Source organism: Ciona robusta, chromosome 8 (assembly GCF_009617815.1).
Source record: "Ciona robusta chromosome 8, ASM961781v2".
In the NCBI taxonomy this organism is placed as follows: domain Eukaryota; kingdom Metazoa; phylum Chordata; class Ascidiacea; order Phlebobranchia; family Cionidae; genus Ciona; species Ciona robusta.
Window position 1 is genome coordinate 6,125,431 of NC_143242.1, and position 23,436 is coordinate 6,148,866.

General features: G+C 35.6%; 4 protein-coding genes across 8 annotated transcripts in view; 2 read left to right on the top strand and 2 right to left on the bottom strand.

Moving 5' to 3' along the window:
- Positions 1-23,436, bottom strand: part of LOC149732784 (rab11 family-interacting protein 5-like) — a 71,738-nt gene that overhangs the window by 5,915 nt on the left and 42,387 nt on the right. For both annotated transcript variants that reach the window (XM_089882352.1, XM_089882353.1), the window contains exons 2-4: positions 2,736-2,949; positions 832-979; positions 340-426 (exon numbers count right to left, since the gene is read on the bottom strand). In XM_089882352.1, the coding sequence (XP_089738478.1) occupies positions 340-426; positions 832-979; positions 2,736-2,919 (419 nt within the window). In that variant the 5' untranslated portion in view covers positions 2,920-2,949. The remainder of the gene's footprint in view (positions 1-339; positions 427-831; positions 980-2,735; positions 2,950-23,436) is intronic.
- On the top strand, positions 7,921-10,626 carry LOC149732785 (uncharacterized). 4 transcript variants are annotated; one of them, XM_089882363.1, is made up of 5 exons: positions 7,922-8,369; positions 8,446-8,495; positions 8,865-8,943; positions 9,038-9,252; positions 10,539-10,626. In XM_089882363.1, the coding sequence occupies exons 1-4, from the start codon at positions 8,161-8,163 to the stop codon at positions 9,243-9,245; spliced, it is 546 nt and encodes a 181-aa protein (XP_089738489.1). In that variant the 5' UTR covers positions 7,922-8,160; the 3' UTR covers positions 9,246-9,252; positions 10,539-10,626. The 4 variants fall into 4 exon arrangements, with proteins under 4 accessions (XP_089738490.1, XP_089738489.1, XP_089738487.1 ...); XM_089882361.1 differs by lacking the exon at positions 10,539-10,626 and adding an exon at positions 9,699-10,279 and having other exon boundaries at positions 7,924-8,369; XM_089882362.1 differs by lacking the exon at positions 10,539-10,626 and adding an exon at positions 9,816-10,279 and having other exon boundaries at positions 7,928-8,369.
- LOC149732786 (NACHT, LRR and PYD domains-containing protein 3-like) lies at positions 10,639-17,366 on the top strand. Its single transcript, XM_089882339.1, has 14 exons — positions 10,639-10,975; positions 11,072-11,129; positions 11,194-11,259; positions 11,353-11,397; positions 11,459-11,501; positions 11,843-11,925; positions 12,000-12,108; positions 12,576-14,347; positions 14,428-14,592; positions 15,052-15,213; positions 15,278-15,439; positions 15,751-15,912; positions 16,699-16,860; positions 17,241-17,366. Exons 1-14 carry the CDS (start codon positions 10,788-10,790, stop codon positions 17,307-17,309), a joined length of 3,246 nt encoding a protein of 1,081 aa, XP_089738465.1. The 5' UTR covers positions 10,639-10,787; the 3' UTR covers positions 17,310-17,366.
- Positions 17,360-23,418, bottom strand: LOC149732787 (uncharacterized). Its single transcript, XM_089882358.1, has 5 exons — positions 19,682-23,418; positions 18,986-19,208; positions 18,562-18,725; positions 18,201-18,257; positions 17,360-17,818 (listed from the first exon to the last, which is right to left on the bottom strand). The coding sequence occupies exons 1-5, from the start codon at positions 19,856-19,858 to the stop codon at positions 17,636-17,638; spliced, it is 804 nt and encodes a 267-aa protein (XP_089738484.1). The 5' UTR covers positions 19,859-23,418; the 3' UTR covers positions 17,360-17,635.

The window sequence follows — 23,436 nt, forward strand, 5'->3', positions numbered from 1 at the left end:
AAATTCTGTATTTTTTTAATTTATAACAAATGATTGACAAATGACAAAAACTAATTTTATTCTAAAGTAATATGCATAATACAATTAAATAGATCTTTGGAATAATAAATAAATATATTTAAATAAATAACATTAAAATTTAACACAGAATATGCTTCACACAGCAAAGCGATTGCATGACATAATGCATCTAACCTTTTATTAAATTCTATCTAATAAATAATTAAAACCAGACCATTAGAATTAAAGGGTACCCCTTGCCCCATCTCTATAATAGAAACTGATAAGCTGATAATTAGAGTCTTGTTCATTAAGACACGCAGTAATTATTACACTCACTTTTCCTGGCTGATGAATTTGAATGAAATCTCTACTTCCCCTCTCTCTTTTTTATTTCCACTCTTTTTGCCATTTAACTCGTACCATCTGAAAAACAAAGAGATTATTTTCAAAGACTGACAGATGACAAACACATGTTAATAATGCTGCAACATTGTGTACATATTTTAAATAATTACCAAACCTTTACAGTAGCATTGATTTGCCATATTCCACCAAAGTTTACAATTTTAACACAATATTAATAATAACCATAATAACATTTGTTGGGATTAAAATTATCTTGCTTTAATACAAAAATTTATAAATTGAAGAGAGAAAAAAGAAATTCCATTAAAAGCTTATAAGAATTGTACGACCAATAATAGCCACAGAATTGACCAAAGCTGTCAGCTGTGGTCACTTAAAAATATTTCGTTTTTTTTCTCTAAAAATGCATTATAATTGGAATATATATAAAATGTAATTTCTTTAAACCAAATGAAAAATAACCTTGCACGTTCCTTGTTGTCACACGAGTTGAGTGCTGATAAAGGGACTGAAACTTGGCCGAGAAAGTCGTCGGATTCCAAGCCCAGTTTTCCATGTCTCTTGTTCATTACAGTAACATGGACAACTATCTTGTTGTGAAAGACACCACCTACGTAAGAAGAAATAAAAAAAATGAAATTATAATTTAGTTTGGGTCATATAATATGTTTTTACCAGAAACCTGGTTTTGGATAGTGTCATACTGGAAAATATATGCTATTTTTAACATTATAAACATATTGTTAAGTGTGAAATAGATACGTTTTTAACGTTAATAAACCAAATTTTACATATAAACTATTTAAGACTACATCATTCTACTCTACACAATAAAACAACTGAATGATTTGAAGCATTTTAAGCCTACATATATATATATATACTATATATATTAAATTTTAGGGTAACCATAAAAGTAACATTATAAAATACAATCCAGCTGTTTCCCCAAGTGTTATGTCTTATATATTTGTGTCCACGTGTTTAGAGCAATAAATTTAATTGAGTGACACAGGAGGTTTGTAATTGTACACAAGTACTAGGTATTTATGGCCTAGGGCAATAATTTGAGATCCAGAAATAAACAAATTACAGGCTCTATGCACCTTATACCTAGAAAATACATCATTATATTGTTTAAAACAATTGCTTTTCTAGAATGACCAATTAAATCTAAATAAACATTGCAAGGTACTTAGATTAAAGCACAACAGTAGACTAATTTGATTCTGTTATGGTATTTTATAATTTAATTACTGTAAACATACTTAAGAATAAATATTCATGCAATGATTACTGTTGTATGTGAAAGCATCTTTACATGTTGGAGCAAAATAAAATATCTTGTTCAATTGTTCATATAAAACACCAAATATATATAGGATGATAGCAAACGGTATGGCCCAATTTTAAGATATAGTTTGTAATGTGTATGTTGATTCATTTTAGAATTATAGGATTTCAAAAATGTTACATCACTCATACTAAAACTAGGTTATGATTAAACTCATAATATCCATTTTTTTGGGAAACATATAAATATTTGTAAAATTTCATAAAAATTAGGTGCTTTACATAGGTTGTTCTTTTATAGGGCCATTGCATTACATACATATGACTAATTGAAGTTCAACCAAAGGGTAATGAGCCAATCTGGCCTAAATCTTAGGCACCATGATATGCAACAATGTGGGACCTACGTGCAGAATACAACATACTAATAACTAGTGACAATTTAATCATTCTAATTGTTTTCAAATTAAATGTTAAAAAATCATATTTTTTAATCATATATCATATTTTAATATCATATTTTTCACACAAGCCGTCAAAGGTTAGATTATTACGTCATAGAATACGAACCACCACGTTTGATTTCTACATAACAGATTATGTAATTTGTTAGGTTTTGGGGGGGTTTAGGGGTTGGGGTTAAAAGTAGGGGTTAGGGTTGGGTTAAGGATTAGAGCTTGAAGTTTTCCCAAGCATAAAACGGTGCAAAATCAGGATTATAACGTGCTGTAAAGTACGTAATATGTCACTACTGTGACGTAACATATTCCTATTGTGATGTAATAAATTGTTAACCTTACGAAAGTCAGGCGAGTTACGGTGACACAGCACGTTTTTGCGCATTTTCAAAGGTAATTTTTCGACACGAACGCTTGAGTTTTTACAAAAAAAAATTATACAGCAGGTATCAGGAAGACGTAAGGAACATTTTGAGACCAAAATTTTTACTGGTCACCAGCGGCAGTACTACCTACATGCTGTTGGCAAAATGTGTTTTTTTGCATACTGTATAGTGTTTTGTTCACCAAAAAAAAAAAATTAAACAATAAACAAAAAAAAGGAAACAAATTAACCTTGTGGCAGGGTGAATGAACACTGTGTGAACCATCGAGGAGTCGTCGATTTATCTGTGGAGGTTAAATATTTATCTTTGCAGAACTCAATAGTAGCATATGCTTCATTGGAACCACTTTTTCCTTTAACCAACAAGTTTCTTGCCTGTCGAACAGTCACTACAACATCAGTAGGACTCCACATTATTTGGAACTACAAATATCTGTATATATACTGAACAATGATAGTACAAATTAATGGCTACTGCAATACAAGATTGAATTTCAAAATGTACAGTGTAGAGAGTTTTAACTAAATAAAGAAATGTAATACAGATACATTCTTCTATTTAATTAAACTCTGATTATTTTTTTGTTTAAAAATTCGTCCATACTAAACGTCAAGGTACAATTGAATGGCTATTTAATAAAGCTTAACTGGAAACTGAACATAAAAGGTAACAACAGTACATAAAAGACAAGCTTTTTCAAAAAACGTTATGCTTAATAACGCTAACTGAAAACCTCATATTATATACACAAAACATTATGTTAAATAACGCTACTGAAAATATCACAACCCCATAACCCATATACGTTCTGCTGCCTGAATGTTCAAAACAGATCTGATATATAGAAGATCAAGATCAAGTACGTCATACGTTTCCCGCAAACGCAGTTCTAGCTGCACGAACGATTCTCATTACCCTGACATCCATAACACAGACTGATGCTATTTTCGAACCGAACGCTCCTATTTAAATGGGCAGATTTTTATGACGTCAGAGCATAGAAATGATTTTTCTAATTTTATTTTTGTTCGGCAGGGACACTTGTTTAAATATGATTTGCTGCAGAAATGTGTACTGCAACCTTTTAAAACGTTAACTCACTGTTTTTTTAATGGATTAAAGAAAAGTTGCAATGTTTTGTTTAAAACACGGTTAACATGATGAAGAATACAGTACACTAGTGTCCGTATAATTATAAACATATATATTTGTGTAGGTGTGTGTTTATACGCCGATTCTGGTGTACCACACTGTTATTAGACGTAGCAAATGGCGTCATGTTGTTCTTTTGCCAAGTTTTTGCTTGATTGCAATCGAAAAGAAGTCAAGTGTAACGTATTACACGAAAGAGAAAGTAATGTAGTTTATTGCAACTTACAAACTGGCGAGTCAGCGTTTATACAGGACAACAAAAGGGGTGACAATATACCTATAGTAACCTAATACCAGAGTATACTAAACTAGAGTAGGCCAACTTTTTTTCACCCATTGTCTCTCGTCACGGTATGTAAATCGCAACCACGTGACAGTTACTGATGACAACGGCCATAGTTTAATAAAGAAGTAGTTTCACGGGTAAGCGATATCACGTGGTTCGTCACGCATGACTGTGGTCCCACTCCGCGGCAATTTGACTAGCAGAGAATAATGTTACTTGTATTGTGTTGGTTAGTGGGGCGTCTCTAATGTTTGGTGTAGCAACACAAACTTGTCTTACAATATAAAAACTAAATGGTATCCATATACGCAATGACAACATCTAAGTACTGCAGTGAGTGTATGTGACTAGTATTTTGAATTGGTTTTTATAACGATTTTCTGTTGTTTTTGCTGCCAGACTTTGTTGTACTTGTATACCCCAATACCCGAGGTCAATTAGCAATTATGTGTACCATTTCTGTAGAGTCTGATGAAATCATTCAAGAATTTATGAATATACCTGAGTTTGAAATTGAGAAAGCATTGATACAGAAATGCGTTTGGGATTACAGGAAACTTGTTCAAGTCTACCTACTGAAAGACTGGTAAAAGAAATAATGAAAAACTTGGATCCTTCAAGAGAACTTACACAACACGGAGAGGTGTTTGCCAAAAAGTGGATAGCAAATACCAATTGCAGAAAAAAAAATTGACATTCTCAAAATCAATATTGCCGACTATCCATCCTTATGTCATGATTGTAATTGTTTTTTAATCTAGCACTTCCCAATAAATTCAGTGGTCCGCATTTGTTGTTAATGCTTAGCACAGAACGCTAAAAAAGTACAAGAAATATTGATAGCACTTCTGGACTAACTTATAAAGACATTAGTGAAGTGGAAAACGATGGAATTGAGTATTTGGCTGGTTACACCATTATAAAAGCTTTAAAAAAGTTTAGATCCGAAATAATGCAAAGCGATTTAAAACGCAAAACAAAATAAAGCTTTCTAAACTGTTGACCACACATTTGTTTTTTCCATGCATTTATTTATCACATAATATTTTTTTGATTTTATAACAATATAAAGGTTAATGCTTTCGTTATTTTATTTCTCTTTTCTATTTTTTTTTTGTGCTCTGTGACCCAAATTTGGATCTCGAGGAAGCACCTCTGTCCGGATTTAAAACAAAAATAGTAAAAAATCTGAAGAAAAGATAAACTTGGATAGAGCAGCAGGTCCGATCAGAGAATAATCACTGTGAGTCAAAAGGATGTTGCTTGTTATACCATTTTTTAATAATTCGACATAGTTTTCTTGGTCTTTGTTCTTTTAATATATTTTCGTCACGCTTGACTTCTGTCTGTAGTGATCTGTTTTTCTCATTTTGGTTTTTCTAGAATTAAAACATCTTGTTTTTTGAAGATACAATAGCTTGCCAGCATATAGTACTGTTGTTGAGAGGACTAGTAAGTGCTATAAAGCTAAGACTTTGCAACGTCAGTTAGCAAAATTCTTGCTGGAAGAACTGATTTAAATAAAATGTATGTTTGAACTATGTGGCAACTCAGTGCCACTAATAAAATTGACTTCGTCAAAACAGACAATAAGAAATGCCCTGTTATCATCAAAACCTGGAAGTACACGTTTTCTCAATATGACTGGAGAATTGGGTAAAAAAGTGTTGTGAACTTGTGGACACACATTTCTCAATTATATGATTTGGAAAAAAGTCTACCAGATTAACAACTTGGACCCGCCTGACAACTGCTCACATTAATCTAGCTTTTGTAAAGGTGTACTATACGATACCGGTAGTTTTTGTAAAGGTGTACGCCGTATAGCGTATCATATGATACCGGTACATATGGTATAATTAACAGACCCATTGTAATCAAATTAGAAAATACATAACAGATGAAAGGTAAATTAAATATCCAAGTTTTGTATTTTCTTTACAAAATTGACTTACTTTTAGATGGTACAACTGTACAACATCATGTCTTGCACAGGTGAACACCCATTGTATACGATGAACAATCCAAAATTGATTTGGTTAAAAAGACAATTTTCTGCCAAAAAATGGAAAGAGTATCAAAGTTAAATTTATTAGCATATTTTTAAATCTGTATTGTAATCATGGGCGCCGTTTTATATGGTGCAGACGAGGCCGGCCTACTCTGGATATTATGCAGACGGTGCAGCACCTGCTGCGTATAACTGCATTTTATTAATAAAACCCGTTTAAAATTAAAGAACTAGTCGTTTTAAGCCCGCAAATAGCTAAAGAACTATATATTCAAACGTTCTGAGTTATTACGCCATCGATTGGCGTAACAACGATCATTTTCTGTAATGTTTTTCTCAACCACGCGTCTACGCATAACGCTTTGTTACGACATAGTAGCGATTCACACGCTGATTATTTGCGTCATATTATTATTTGATGCGTCGATTATTGACGTCATAATACGGTTTGACGCGTTCATTATTAGCAATCCAAGAGAAAGCAAACTGAATAGTGTACGTTTACGGTGGAGACTGTTTATTAAAACTTTAACGAAAAGTGAACATACGTTAGTTTTATACTTAAAACAGCTTGCTATGAGTATATGGCTAGCGCCTTTGCAAATACGGTTATACAACGACTGTATTAAAATAAAACAAATAACACATACATTGGTCTGTATTAAACACATTAAAGCTTTAACTTAACGGTTTAATCTTTGTGCGTGGCGGATGTCTTTGGATTCAATTAAGTACTTTAACAGCTATCTGCAGACATAGGTGCTTGCTACATATTTTGGAACAAACTTTAGCTGCTCGTAAAATTAATACGTCATCGAAAGTAACGATTGACAGGCAAAGCCTATGTTAAAAACCCCTCAAACACTAGATCTGTACAAAATTAAGATCTATGTAATAATCAACAGCATTGATGTTTCTTGAGGCGTCATTAATGTTCGTGTGCGTATCGTAGGAACAACGTCCTTCAAAGAACGACGAACGAGTTTGACTGTGTGATTTTGCCAGTTTCATACCCGCATGAACGATAGGCAGCAGCTTTGGCAAACTTTAATAGTCGCCGTTATTGTTACTGCTGCCATGGAAAGTATAGCTTAATCGTGTTTTGGCGCGAGTGAAAAAAACTCGCGTATACCGTATTTTCCTAATTTCTGCAAAACGAATGACGTCATCATAAACGTGGCCTCTTCTGCAATTTAAAAAAATCGGCGCCTATGATTGTAATATACGCCTAAAAGCTAAAAAAACACTTTATGTAGATTTACAACTCATATTGATTTAATGTTAAACTTTGAAATTACATGAAACTCACCTCAAAAGGGCAAAGAATGCTGCCGTTCCATCGCCAACTAATGAGAGTATACTGTTCACTACACATAACTTTATTGTACTTGCTGAAAGGATTCTTTCTTTGCCCAGTATTAAATACATGTTCAGAAACTTTTACACAAGATATGCTTGAGGCAATGTTTTGAAATCTAGTATGGATTTTATAAATTTTATCTGCCAATTGCTTTAAGTTTCAAAGACAACTAGGTAAGTATTCCTAAAACCCAGATATCAATGAAGCTGCCTATAGAACCCAACATAATATTTAAAGACGAGCAATTACGAAAATGAAGGCGGGGAATAGTTCTCATGGCAAACAAATGTGTAGTCAACAGTATTACACAAACCAGTTAAGTTAAAACAAACCTGCATACTCATATTATTTATAGTTCTTCACCAAAACCAGTTTTTTTTTTATAAAATAAATGAAGCAGCAACAACATATACAGCTGGATTAATTTTACACTTGCTTGTTACACTAAATATATTCTATTTAAATATCCCAAACTAACGTACAGCGCGGTAACAGCTAATGCATAGAAACATAAACCTATCTATGGCTGACGAGTGGGATTGAAGTCAACCGTGACGAAATATAATAAAAGAACAAAGAGTCGGTGAACTATGTTGTATTATTAAACTATGCAACGGCGACGCTGCCAAATAATAACAAAAGCAGTTATCGTCTGAGTTTTAACGATGGCAGTTATCCAAGTTCCAGAGTGTAAGTGATAATATTTAGAAATTGTACACTATGACGAAAGGGTTTTGCGTTACGTTTGCGGCTGTGTCATTTTATCTGTTTAAAAATAAAAATAGACTGTGATTATTCTTATTGATTTAGATTATTACGGTCGTAAGATTTTTTTAAAGATAAAAATGCCGGCTAGAAATTGTGCAGTTCCTGGTTGCTCGTGGAATTACGACAAGAATTGCAGCGTACAGTCTACAAGCCTATTTTCGGTTCTTCGGCCAGAGTTCGCGAAAACGGCAGAAGATAAGGTTCACCGTGAAACTTTGACCAATTTTATTTTATCAATAAGAGATTCCAAGTTGGATAATATCAAAGAACTCCTTCATAAAGAAGTGTAAGTGCGTGTTTAAACGTGTTAGAACATTAATTACATAAAATATAAATACTAACATGTATACAAATATACTTAGGGTCGGAATTTGTGACAAATACTTTAGGAAATCAGACATTGAGATAAAAGGTAAGAGACACAAATTGAAAGTTGGTGCTATTCCATGCTATAATCTACCAAAAGAATGTAGCTTTAGTAGATATGCAGCTGTCGCACCAAGATCGGACAAAGCCCGAAATCGAAAATTCATTCCAGCAGTCAGACACAAAAATTTTGATCAGTTATTCAACTCTTATAATAAATTACCCGAAGAAATGCAAGGTATATAAGAGTTTAGTCAGAGCTGTATAAGTTTATAATGTATTCATAAGATGTCCAAGTAGAAAAACAAGTTTGAAAGGTTATTTAGTGTACAGAAACATATCCAACAAAACTTTGTTTGATTGTAATACATGTTTGTGCTTTGTCAGATAATCATCCAAATGTTTGTAATTTCAGATATGTGGGCTATATATAAACATGCAGATTTTGTTTATATTAATTCCATGTCGGAGCATGAACTGGTTTCTAAATTTCGGTAAGTTTTATACAATAATTTTAAAACTAGATAAATATGGAACTGTTGTAATGATTAGATAAATATGAAACTATTGTAACTTTTTTTTTTGTAGAATCTGCATTGACAGAAACTGGTATTTTATACAGAGACAACTAGGTCAGCGTTCTCAAAATCCTGATATTGGTGAAGCAGCATATGGCATTCAGCACATATTGAAGAGAAAGATAATTAAGAAAGTTAAGGGTGGGAATACAACAAACGGAACGAAAAATGCATGGCAGACTGTCTGTAATGAACCATTGCCCAAGAAAAAGAAATGATTCTGATGTAAGTTTTCATGTTTTATTTTAAAACTCATAAATACAAATTAGTGAAACAAGAATAAGTTATCACAGGTTACTGTTTGTTTTGTGCCATAGCTACACTTTTTAAACCATGCCGTAAACTAGTGGATCTAGAAGTTTTTTTCTTAGAAAGCTTGTGGAACAATTTTTTAGGAAAGCTGTAAGATAAAACTCTAATAAATAAGGTCACAATGTAGTTTAGTAGTTGTACAACATTGTCTTCATCACCAGGTTCACAATTGTCATGTAGTTTTTGCAAAAACTTTATGTACTGACTGTTATTAGGTATGTTCTCACTAAGTATATGAAAGTTGATCATTGTAGGGTTTTGTTGGGTTTCTTTCATGAAGAGAAAATAGGTTGTGCATAACAGACTAACATAATCTTTACTGGGATACTTTAATGATGCATCTTGCTTTTCCAATATAGGAATTAAAGAACCACATGGTGCATCCGATGAAACTAAGTTTATAAGTTCATTTCTAAATCGACTTCCTGCTCTTTTAACTGTATAGCCTCCCATATACTCAATTATGCCTTTTTCAGTATCACTCAACGTAATTGGGGTTGTATGATCAACACTTGGAATCGTATCCTGAACAATTTTTTTAATAATTTTGAGAAGCTTCCACGCAGCTTGACAGTTGTCGCTTGTATTGTTGAAAAAACTGACAGCTTTGTTGCAAACTTCCGGATACATTTTTAATATTGCTGACTTGTTACTTGTTATTTTATATTTGTTATACCATGCTGATATTTGTGAAAACCCATACTGTGTGAATGATGCAGGAGGAATTTGTAAAGTATGTAACATGGTAATAATTTCTTCTGAATATGTATTTTGAATTTTTGTTGGCTGTTGTTGTTTTTCTTCTTGTTTCTCAAACTCCGTAAAAAGTAATTCTAAGGTTATTTTTTCATTGAATTGACAGTCCATATTAAATTACTACACAACTATTACAAAAAAAATTATGTATATCAACAAATTACAATACAAAAATCAACTTAAATCTGATCAAAAATAGTATTTGTTGAGGTTTCTAATAATACGCATCTACATGATGTTAAGATTAGGATGCATCTCAAAGTTGTGGCAAACAATGCTGCACTTTTACACACGCACCAAAAGCTATCTTGTTTTTTAAAGTTAAAGTCCAAATTTAAGGTGCACTCGCTTACTATGCCAAATATTATTACTTACATTCTGGAACTTGGATAACTGCCATCGTTAAAACTCAGACGATAACTGCTTTTGTTATTATTTAGCAGCGTCGCCGTTGTCATCAGTAACTGTCACGTGGTTGCGATTTACATACCGTGACGAGAGACAATGGGTGAAAACGTAACAATGGGAGTTGGCCTACTCTTGTTTAGTATACTCTGCTAATACCATCGCTATTTGTATGTATGGCAGAAGGAGTTTGTTCGGGCATTGTCTTTGTTATACCATAGTATACTGAAGTGGTTATACTGTGTGTGATGATGTTTAATGTATAGGCTTATAAACCTTAATTTAAAATGAACGGGGGAAAAGAAGCAAGCCTGGGAAGCGAAAGCATGACTGAACAGCTGGAAACTACATACCCTAAAGATGTAATTACCACAGGCAATGAGAATTTGTTGGTGGGTCAAAGAATCTGGGACTTGCGTGAAGTAAAACAAAGTTTAAGTTTTGATCTGGATTGTCTGCATGAGCTGTGTTACAGGTTTGTCAATATAATACTATGGCTCTAATTCAAATATAAAATAAAATAAACGATGCCCTACAGACCAATAAAAACACTTAACCTATTCTATTACAGTGCTAGCGCTCCTATACAAGTGGCATTAAACGATAACAGTTTGAATAACGGCTTACAGGTATTGTAAAATCTATTATTAAAAAAAGACTCTGCATGGGTCTAAAAAACGAAACTTTTAACAGCAAAGGAACAACTTATCATTGACAGAATTGAATCGGACAGAAGAAAATATTCGTCAAATTGAACAGGTGCGCTTTTTGGTAAAAACAACAACATTATATTAATTAATATTGGACAATCGCTGTAACATATAACCTTATACCCATATTCTGTTTTTAAAGTTGTTCGGCGATATGAGGGAAATTTTGAGACAGCTCTATAGTTTTGTAAGTATAATTGAGTTTATCATGCTTTTGATTTGAGCTATATGTTATTTAAAACTTATAGGCAGACAGATCTACCGCAATGTCAACGATGGATGATAACACAGGTATATGTTACTACTTACACCTTTATAGTAGCTTTCGATTTACACCACCTAATCGGTTACATATTACCAAGAGCAACGATATAGTACTGTGGGGTAAGATGGGAAACGTTATAAAAAATAGCCCATATTTTCTAAGCGTGTTTTTAACAATTACACCAACGCTCTTTCAGAGTCGTGATGATACAGTTATATAATTCTATATAAACATTCTTTGTTTACTATCAAATGGGTCGATAATAAGATAAATATGGACCATATTACCCCACTCTTAAAAAACCTTTACATTAGAAAAAGACTCACAATAAATATAAAAGTAATTATTTTTATTGATTTTAACTCAGAGCCAATGAAGGTGTATACAGCAGCAGACCCTGAATCGGCAAATATTTGTGTTTCGGATAAACAAACGAAACAGCACACATCAGTACGTAAATGAAAATAACTACATCACATTTCTAAAGTATATAATATTAAATACCATTATGATACATCATACAGCCAGAAACCATAGCTCCAAATGTAACATTGAATACGGAAAGCGGAGACTTGCATTTACATGTACACGGTGGTACGACTACTGTGCCGTTGGTTAACACTTGCCGAGAAGGTGAGCTTATATTTTGTACATTTTTACATTAATTGTGTAATTTCTACTTGAATTGATTATGAGTCAGTGTTATCTGCATAGCGTACTGACTGTTCTTTTGTAGCAGTATCTCGGATTTTCGTGTGAATCTTGCTCTTCACTATCGCGTAGTAGGGTGGGGGAAGACGGGACACCTATAACAAATAATATCCAAATAACCTGATCGTGTTTTAAACAATTAACAATGGTTTATAGGAGTCATGAAGATACGGTTTTATAATTCTTTGAATGTTCTTTGTTTACTACTAAAAGGGACGTGAAAATAGAGTTAAAAGGTGTCCCGTCTTTCCCCACCCTACAGTAATATTAAAAAAAACAATAAAATAAAGTCACTATCATAAAAAAATCTTTAACTAAAATAAATGTAATAAAATTACAAACTAAAAAAATACAAATACAAGATATGTTACGAATTTGTTTATATTTAGTCTCAATATTGCAACAAAACCTAAAGACAAGAGCAGAAGAAGCGGCCGGTGAAATTCAGATTCCGATTCAATTGGACAAAGCAATAAAAGCGGTTCGACTTCAGATTACGACTGAATCAAGAAAATCTCTTGAAACTTTGGACCAGGAGGATCACTTTATTAGGAGAGACGAATTTCGGTCGGTGTTCGATACCCCAGAAGGGGACACTACTATTGAAATGTTGTTCAGTGTTGCAGAAAGCAATGCGAAGAAAGAAGCGAAGAAACTGTATCGTGCAACAGAGTTGGAGAAAATATTGCGACATCTGGATAAATATGGACGATCTGTAATAATAACTGGACAAGCGGGGATAGGAAAGACTGTTTTGTCAAAGATGATAACGAACGAAATATTGCAACATAAACTACTTCCGACTACAAAGTTCATTTTCTATATCAGATTTCGTGACATCGATTTTGACTGCAAGAAGAACATAGTACAATTTCTTGTTACATTTGGTGGATGCTCGTGGAAGAAACATACAGAGGAGAGCGACGGTGTCATCTGGGAAGCAATACACGATAATCCGGATGTTGTATTGGTACTGGATGGCTTGGACGAAGCGGCAACCACGGCGTTAACTAAGCCAGCCCCGAAATGTAATCCGCTAGAGCCCACTAGAGCAGCAGTGCTGGCTGGAAACATACTGAACCGAAGTCTTCTACCGAGATGTAGAATGGCAATCACTTCAAGACCGAGGCAAGTTCACGAGTTAGACACGAGCAATAAGCCTCGAACCGAGTTTAAAGTCATTGGGTTGGCAGCCAGTGCGAAAAGGGATCTTGGAGAACAAATTTGCGGCGCTGACTGGCCATTGGTAGAGGCCTACTTAGAGCAGCACCCGGATGTATATGCGATGTGCTATGTGCCAGTTATGTGTATTGTTACAATGCACTGTATTAAATCTCAAATCCGTTCCAATGATGATAATTTCAAGCTAGATAATGTTACCAGCGTATTGGTGTTTGCTTTAGACAAGTATGCGAGATCAGAGCATATCCGTACATCGTGTGATCTTTCCAAGTTATGCTTATTTGCATGGAATGGATTTTCGAAGCAAAAGATCATGTTCACTGAAGAGGATTTTCAAGATGCGGGCATCAGCAAAGAAGCAAATGAAGCGTATCTAACAACATCTATTGGTATCTCAACTGATCTGAGAACCAAACTGATGGACGGCGACAAAATCAGCTGCTTTTCTCATTTGATTTGGCAGGAATTGCTAGCAGCGATTCACATCATGTATTTCATGTCGTTTGAAACCTTCCGAGAAAAACTGCGATTTCTGCTCGACAGCCGATGGGAGGTGGTAGCACGCTCAATGTACGGGATAACCAGCACCGTAACAAAAAAGTATCTGGACAAAATATTTGCCTGTCGCAATCAAGCACAATACCAAGCGAAAGTTAGGCTTATGAAGAAGCTAGCTCAAGATGCAGCAAAGGAATTGGACGACGATTTTGACGGGAATGAAACGGAAAGAATCCTACAAGTTTGCACGTGGGCAAGAGAGTCAAATAATACGCAGTTTGCCGCAGATCTTAGACCTCACTTGCCAACCAAGATCAATCTGTCAGGGGATGTTTTGCCGGGCGATATAAGCAGCCTAATGTACGTGCTGAAGTCTGTTGAAAGCGCCGACCAAGTGATCAACGTTGGAAGCGGAACCAGATTCAAACCGGATAACTGTTTACCAAACTTGCTAAATGAAATTAGTCAAACCGACATCAAGGTAAAAAATTACACACACATATATATATATATATATATATATATCCAAAGTTTTTGTTTGCTATCGCATTTTTTTATCAGATGGAAATATTGAATCTCTCACCCCAAACGGCGGTAACGGACACCGTAGCAGAATCCATTCAACGGAATTTTAAGAACATTCAAAAGCTTATTTTGGGACAAAGCGGTATCACCGATATTGGGCTGGGATTCCTCTCAGCAGGGCTATGTCAACGGCAGCAACAAGTAACTTTTATACAGCAAACACGTAAAACAAATATAGAGTCGGGTGGGGAAGATAGGACACCTTTTAACTCTACTTTCTCGTCTCATTTAGTAGTAAACAGAAAAAAACACGGCCAGGATATTTAGATATTATATGTCCTAAATGTGTCCCGTCTTTCCCCACCCTACTATATATCTTAATAACGGCAACTGCTGCAACAGTGGTCACTAAAAGGTTGTATAAATACCACACAGAGAATCCAGGACGTGCTATACAAATAAAACACATCGGCAAAGTTACCTACGCGGTAATTCGTAAGCTGACAGGGGGTGTATGAAACACAACATTCGTGTTGTAACGACTCTCGTTTTCCGGCCACGCGAAGTAAACGCAAGTTGTATTCATTCATGTGTTTTCCGATAGTATCACCGTTACAACAGTCTGTCGTTCATAGTAAATATGAGTCTTGTTTACATTAGATAGTCGAACTTGATCTTAGCGGAAACCCAATAAAGAACGTTGGGGCAACACATCTAGCACACTGCTTGACCAAGGTCAAGAGCCTGAACATTTCTAAATGCCAAGTCACGGATGTTGGACTCGAAACTATATCTGATGGCATCTCTCGCCTTACAACCAGGGTAATCTAGTAAAATGACAATTGCATCAGCTCAATACAGTATTTAACTTATCTCTTTGATTTAGATGGATAATTTCAACATTAGCCACACTGCAATTGGAGATCTGGGTGCGAGAGGGTTGAGCCAATGCGTGAAAAATATACGCAGCCTTTCCGTGGAGAAATGCGAGATCACGGACGTGGGAATCGAATACATTAGCCAGGGAATACATGAATTGACAACATCGGTAACTATCCGCCAAATATGACACATACAGTGCTGTGTGGTATGATGGGATACCGTTACCACCTAAATCCCATTTCCTAAACGTGTTCGTAACAACTAACAGCGTTCTTTTAGACTCGCGGTGATACGGTTATAAAATTCTATAAATGGTCCTTGATTCCTATCATAAATGGGACGAGAAAGGAGAAAGAAAACATGTCTTATTTTTCCCACCTTACAATAACCATTTATACTCTCTAGTTTACTTATAAGGTGTTTCAAATAGTGATCACAACACGTTAGGTTATCGTTTAACTCTTTTTATACTTACAGATGGAGAAAGTCAAATTTGCGAAAAATCCGATCAACGTGAGGAGCGCGATTGCTATTGCGAGCTGTCTGCACAACATTGACAATCTACACGTTCGTTCATGTCGAATAAATGACTTGGCTGCAGAGCAGTTGGCTAAGGGCGTAGAGCGAAGAACAACAAAGGTGGGCAATATAGGTTTCTACGACCGTTTGTTTATTCTTTATAAATCTATGACGTATACAGCATTCCTTCGTATACTTAAGAGTATATTTGATGATCACACTCTTTTGATATGTTATTCGAAATAATAGTAAAGCCAACTATGTAGCCAATGAACACTACTCCAAAATAACAACGCTTCATACACACATCTTTCTATACTTACCAACACATATTCATATTGTTTGACGGATGCTACACTTTCGCTTTTATGCCACAATTTACCACTATAATATACCCTCGATTACAAAGAGAGCTGCATTGTCCTAGTTCCTAAAACACAGTTTAACACTGACACAAGATCACATCACCAACCACCGGTAAAAAGTGCCCGAATTGCAAAAGTCGACTTGTCCGCTCAAGGCACAAAGCGCACTGTAATGCAATTACGTTATTAATGCGCTTATAGTGATGCAGTAATGTAATTAAGGTAGAGCGTAACAACATAAACAATTATTCCAGTGTCGGTTATGGGTTGTCGAATCTGTCAGCCATATATACAAAATAAGTAATCATTCGCAAAGTTGCAAGTATAGTAAGTTAAGGTAAGATGGTTAATGTTTTCATACTCGATCGGTCAACTTGGGAATAAAGCTTGTTTACAGATTTGTATAACCACATTTTCATGGCCTTAAAAGAGCGATGTTAACCACACGATTATTAAATATTATTGCTGTCGTTTTGCCGCCGCGTAAGGATAGATAGGCTATAATTGATTCTCTCAACCGTCTCTACTTCTTACTTAACAGATGAAGATGCTAAATTTAACGTACAACGAGTTCGGAGACACCGGAGCTGAATTCTTTCGTGCAGGCCTTCGTAATCTCGTAGCTATGAGAGTTTGGAAATGTGGGATTACTAGGGTTGGGTTCAGAAGACTTCTTGTGGCACATAGACGCTTAGAGCCCCCGGTAAAAATGTCTCTAAATTTTTACATAACGTTGTTCATTGTAAAAAAAACGGTTAGGGATTGTTAATTGTTAAAAAACGGTTATGGAATACCACGTGCTAAAGGTAGCCCGTCTTACCCTACAGTACTGTATCGAAAAGTATTTTGTAAAGTTATTTTACCTTGTAGGCTTAAATATAGTACGATGGGGAAAACAGGACACCGTTTCGTTCTATTTTCTCCTCACGTTTGGTAGTAAACAAGGAACATTGACAGTATTATAAATCGTATCCTCACGGTGGACCGTTGGTAATTGTTTAAAACACGATCAGGATATTTGAATATTATGTGCCAAAGGTGTCCCATTTCCCCCCAGCCCACATTTAATGTTTATTTTAACAGAGACCTAAGATTTGGTTCGGTGAAGTGGAAGGTTACGAAGGAGGAGACATGGTGCTAGAACCTGAGTGAATATTAATACAATGCACCAATTCAACCTATATGTTTAATACACAAAATAATGCATGATGCTTCGTTTATTTATTTTTTAAGAACAGTTTACACCAGTAAGTCGAAAAGGTAAAGAACGTGGAAAATAAGAACACGATTTCAACGAAGTGGGAATAAAGAATATACTGGAAAAGCTTAATTTTAATTATCTTTCAAATTCTTTTTGTAACGCCACTGTCCGATTTTTTGGTAAGGATACTTTTTGTAATAAGTAATCTCTGGTATTGGATTGTTTGGTGCTAGTGTCTTCTGCTGCCTTTATATATACCGTTGAAAAGGACGCTAAATTATTCCCCATGCATTTGGATTGCATGGGCAGTAAGCTCTTCAGAAGTGAAAAACTGAATATGACAACCAAGGCAAGCGTATTGTCGAGGATACAACGGCTTTAATCGATGGAGCTCCAAATGTGCGTTGTACTCATCCAACGGAAACCATAGCCCACATTCTATACACATCCGATAGCGTATCTAAACGTGTGTTATACAATTATAACACCTGAAACTTCTGGCACTCCGGTTCGATGTAAATAGGTATATAGGGCATTATTGTAGGGAATTCTTATAGAGGAAATGTATCTTAAAAGGCAACTAAAGTCATTTTTTAAATTTTGAAAAATAACTACAAGTAATCATTACTAAGCTGGGTCTACAATTCATGTTTCCACTTAGTAAGCGTTTTCCTGTTAAACATATTTGCACCGATGATGTAACGGGTAGTTCTGTTTTTCTGCTAATCTTATTTACCAAGTTACACGCAATCAACAGAACGACATGCAATAATAACTGTCCGATTGTGAATTTTGCTATTCAAACTTTAGGGTTAACAAAATGGTTTGAAAATCATGCTTACCGTTGGTGTGGGTGCAACTATTGGAGAAATTAGACGATAATCTATGGCTTTCGCTTTCTGTTTAAAACATTTGATTAAAATAAAATACTACTGTGGGCTAAGACGGATAGCACTTTTTACTTTTCTTTTTAACAAGTTACAATGATCTTTTAGATTCGTAAGGATAGGGTTGTACAATTCTATAAACATTATTTTTTTATATCAAATGGGACAATAAAAGATAATGAAAACATTGACCATCTTTCCCCAACCTACAATATTGATTATTTTTTACCTTTTGATTTGCGAGAAAAACATATTCATAAGAAATATTATAAATTTTTGTTTGGAGTATTTTTCTAAAAACTTATATAATGAACACCTGCTGCGGTTGAGTATTTTTAACCAAGGCCTCGTTCGATTTGTTATCTTTTACAGATGGTGGTTTGTTTAGATGCATCGCAATCATGTGATCTTCCAGCTGTCGTAATAAGGGAAAACTTGCATTACAATCAGAGCAGAACCTTCTGTGTCGTCGAGGTTTCCCTATGTTAACAAAACAAAGTGAAACGATTATTATAGTACAGTGGGCTCAAAAGGGACACTATTCCGCATTTTCTAACCGTGTTTTAAAAATTAAAGGTAATTTTACATTCGTAGCGTTACAGTTATATATTGTTGTAAATATTCCTTGTGTATTACCAAATGGGACGGTAAAAGAAAAACAAACCATGTACCATCTTACCCCAACCTACTATACACACGACTGAATGGGCAAAAAAAAATATCTCACAAAAATATCTCACTTCTTCTTCGGATGGCTCGCGAAACGCCCGACCGTGAAAGCGGGTTCGTACTTCGTAGAATGAAATAAGTTCGTGTTTGTCCATTACTTTCCTGCTCAGTACATTGTGTACCGATTTGTTTGCTCTGAGAAGTTACTGGGGCGGTGAATAGCTGTTGTTGATCATGGTGTGGTCCAGTGGTATAAAGATTCGCAGGGACCAAAGAGTTGCTCAAAAATTGTTCCTTTTAGAATAAATACATATGTCAGTATTTTGGGAGGTATACGGTAACGTAAGGGTAAAGTTTAGGCTTAAAAGTGCCTGCCAAAGCTCGCATACAAACCTGCCAGTTAAAATAGCAATTGTACCTTTATATCATAGCCTATATACGATGGTCTATATAATAATAGTTGTTATTCGGTTTTCTATCGTATTTAGAACTGTATTTTTGTAGTAAACGTTTGAAACACAAGCCATATTAAGTAGCACATAACAAAATTCATATCATACCGCCAAATATAGAGGAGTACAGCCAACCGCAAAGGGTAAACCATCGCCTACTAGAGACATCTCTGATGGGACGTGTTTAAATCACCACGCACGCATACTATTCAGTTTATAATGTAAAATGATATAGGCCCAGTTAGACCACGACATATATAGTTTATCTGAACATAAAAGCATACGCATAGGAAATTCAAGATTTTGCAAACTCACAGTTCTGTTGTAACTTGGCCCTAAAGGTGTTACATTTTCCTCTTTGTTGTTTGCGATGTAATCTGACTGCAGTTCAACATTGCCATTGCCTTGATTATTGCCAAAATAATCTACCAATTCAGGTGCAACTGCTGCTGGACGTAAAGCACGCAAGCCATTTTCTCCTTTAGAAGCCATAAGCAAATAAAGGTATTTAATTTAGAATTGTACAATTCACAATTCAACATGGCTGGTTTTGTTTCTAGGATTGTATTATGACGAAACAATCGTATTCGAGTTATTTGTCAAAACGTCATAAAGTGTGTTGTTTCAGTGGGGCTTGGAGAACCAATCAGAATAGTTTTGGATATAAAGAGCAATGTCCGCTCGGGGCGCTTACAGTTGCATACGCCTGAACAAATTACGCGAGAGACATTTTCATTTTCGCGGTCAGCACAGCAGTAACGTTACGTTAAGTGAGATAGAGATCAATGGAAACCAATATCCATGACGTACAACTTTTATCCATGACGTACAACGTGATTTGTTTATCGTGTTTGCCAGTATCCGCCATTATCTGGCACTAAGCATGTTAAAGTAATTTAACCTTAAAATTCCACAGTTTATTACATTCCTAATTAAAACTGCAATTTCATCAAGTTACAAATGTACACTTGTTCCACCCGTTCTGCTGTAAGCATAAATAAACTAAAATACTTTATGCAGCAGCTTAATCGGATTTTGAACGCTTATCCGTTTTATTTTGTGTTTGCCACAACAAACAAAATAGCATTGCAACTTTTCTTGGCCAGAGTCATACGCTTGCATAAATTAATAGCTTTATGGCGGGTTCAAGAACTTTGCAATTAGGGAATTACCAGGCGGTTAGTTATTGCTGATCGCAGATCATTTCTCACTATACCCAAACAACGATTGATAACGTAAAGTAACTTGTAAATTGGTTTATTGTTGGGCAGTGAGGTCGGATATGAAATCTGTACTTTGCGGCTCGCCACACCTTATCAATTTACACGGTCGTGCCGGCGGGCCATGCGTCGCATGCGATGTAACACTAAAGCATCAACAGAGTAGTGTCATTGTTCTTTCGAATGAATGAACAGTAGTAACACTGGAATATATATTGAATTGAAAAAATTGATGACGTAAAATACGTTCATTCTCCGAATTTAATAATGGCTACGTATAGTAAACCATAAAATGTCAGATTGGCCAATCTACACAAGTTGTGTATATAAGCACGTTTATTGGATTAGATAAAATTTACGCAACAACGCTACGAAACTATGTGTAAATAAAGCAACAGAAAAAAAGCGAACTCGTCATACTTTCGTTATTGGAGAAAGATTAATGGAAGAAAGCACAATTTCGTTGCACACCTTCTAATCGAGCTTGATTATAAGTTTCATCGTTGGATATGCTATTTTACCGGTCCCAGTGACGTGAAATTGTCACATAACATATTTGTTTATCGCCACAACGGTTATGGCTATCTTGTGTTTTGATATGAAACACCTGCTTGTGGCTAGAGTTGTTATTTTCAATTAGATCTATATCGCGTGCTGCAAAAAGCACTTACAGTGGCAAATTATATTAAATCTTTTAGCAAGACAAAGGTGAAGTCATAAGCAGCATAAAGTGCAGTCTCGAGTGCGCAAGCGCAAGCTTGTGAACTTTTACTCGGCTGTATGTCTGAGTATTTCAATAAGTTGGTAATAAACAACATTTATAACCACTGCGTGTGTATGCGGGCAAATTTAAGTGGCCTAAAAGTTTAATTAACGACTCGCTTCTAGTACAACTTATTGACCAAGAATAGACGTTTCATATTTTTGCACACATGACCTTTTATCGAAATTTGACCAGCCATGTTATATAAGTGTTACAGCTTTCAGGTCAGTGAGAAAGTGCCTGTGACCGCGATGGTCCTACGGCCATATACTTCCCAGAGTCTTCAAAACACTTCTCGGAAAAAAAACTTGAAATCGCGTCTTATGCAACTGTAAATCCGGGAGCAGATAAATACACAAATATCCTGCAATGTCTTCTAGATCTTGATTAGGCGTCCTCGTTCTCTTGTTTTTAATAGAAGTCGGACACAAACATGGAGAAAGGGAGACGCAAATACAGCATGTGTCCTGGAAAACGCCAATTGCGTTGCACTTTATGCCAGAAAAAATGTTTTGGTCAAACCGATCGTGCAGAACAAACTTTAACAAAACTTCAGCACGTTGCTGCCTAAACATCACCTTGCAGATAGAGGGCGTGAAAGACCCTTATGTTGGGAGCACGACCTGTGACCGATAAGGTTTTGTTTTATATGGATTTAAAAGTGGTTGAAAGTTTGTTTGGTTTTATTACTCGCTTGCACCTGTTGCATTACTTGCTTGATCTGTGATAATCCGGATTAATTCATAACCTTAATACCGAATTATCAAAAAGTTGTCGGCACACGAAAGACAGTATGTACTTCCTACCGTAGCCGACGGCTTAATTTCGTATATTCCGAATGTGGTGTGCTGTGTTTTGGGTGTGTATTGCGGGCAGCATGCATTGGTTTATTTGGGTAAATAACTCGTTAAACGAGCGATGGTGGTAATATTGCCACGTTAACATACTGTAGCCCTAGGCGCTTGAGTTAACAACAAAAGTTCTTGGTCATTCAAAGCGAGATTGCTCGTCCGATAAGTTTACTTAACCACTTTTTTCTTCGTTAGCAGGAAGTCAGGTTTCCTGCGAAGATTGGCTCCACTTATCATGTCTTCAAAGCGGCAAAAAAACAGAAAATAAACCTATGTTTACGCCATGTATAGTTTTTTAAAAAATGTCAAATTGTAATGCATTATAACTGGGCAGTGTATCTTATATTCGTATACCTGCATGGACACGTTTTACAAATATAGTCAAAAGCTCACAAGAATATACTTCGCGAACCTGATTTACCCTCAATATTAAACGTTACGATGTGTATTTAAATACGCCAATGCATATTAGTATCCGAAACTGCAGGTCAAACGAGTACGTGTTGTATCTTTAATCTCACGGGTTTAGGGCGCTTTTTAACGCCAACAGTGTCATTCTGTCTAGCAAAATGCTTCGCCTGTCCTACTATACCATGTACGGTTTACCCAAGAAATTTAGTCTCCGTTTTTGGCTACGTATCTGTATGATAGATGCTACATACGACAGGTCATGAGCCGATGAATGCAGAGAAACTGTTCATTGTACTTAAATGGCAAGCAAACTGTATTCGTGCTAAAGAACTGGGTTTAAAAATAGCCACAGTTGTAATCCATCACTTTGTGTGACTTAACCGAATTCGTTCCCGGTGCGGCTTAGCAGACTATGGTCGAAATATGAATGCCAAACTTAATTGATTAACGCCGTCTGTTATGGCGATGGACCCTGGCCAGTTACTCGTCTCTCACTGCTTTGTGTCAGTCTGCTATTTATAGAATTATCATGCCTGTTTGGTTTCTAAAAAACTATTGCATCCATTGCAAAGTCGGTTCCGATTTACTTCATTGTGTTCCTCGTTATTACACCGCCCTGAAAATACGTCAACGTCTTGGCGCATATATCCCTGCTTTACCGGCGGACACATTCGGCTGTACATGCGCATTTTCGCGAACACCAAAGACTCGTTTATTAAATTGACAAAAATTCAAGTCATACGTGTTTCTGTAAAGTTCCCCGCTATTTTGAGATCCCGACCATTTTGCCCCAGTTCGTTGCTTAACTTACTTTTTCAGCAAAGC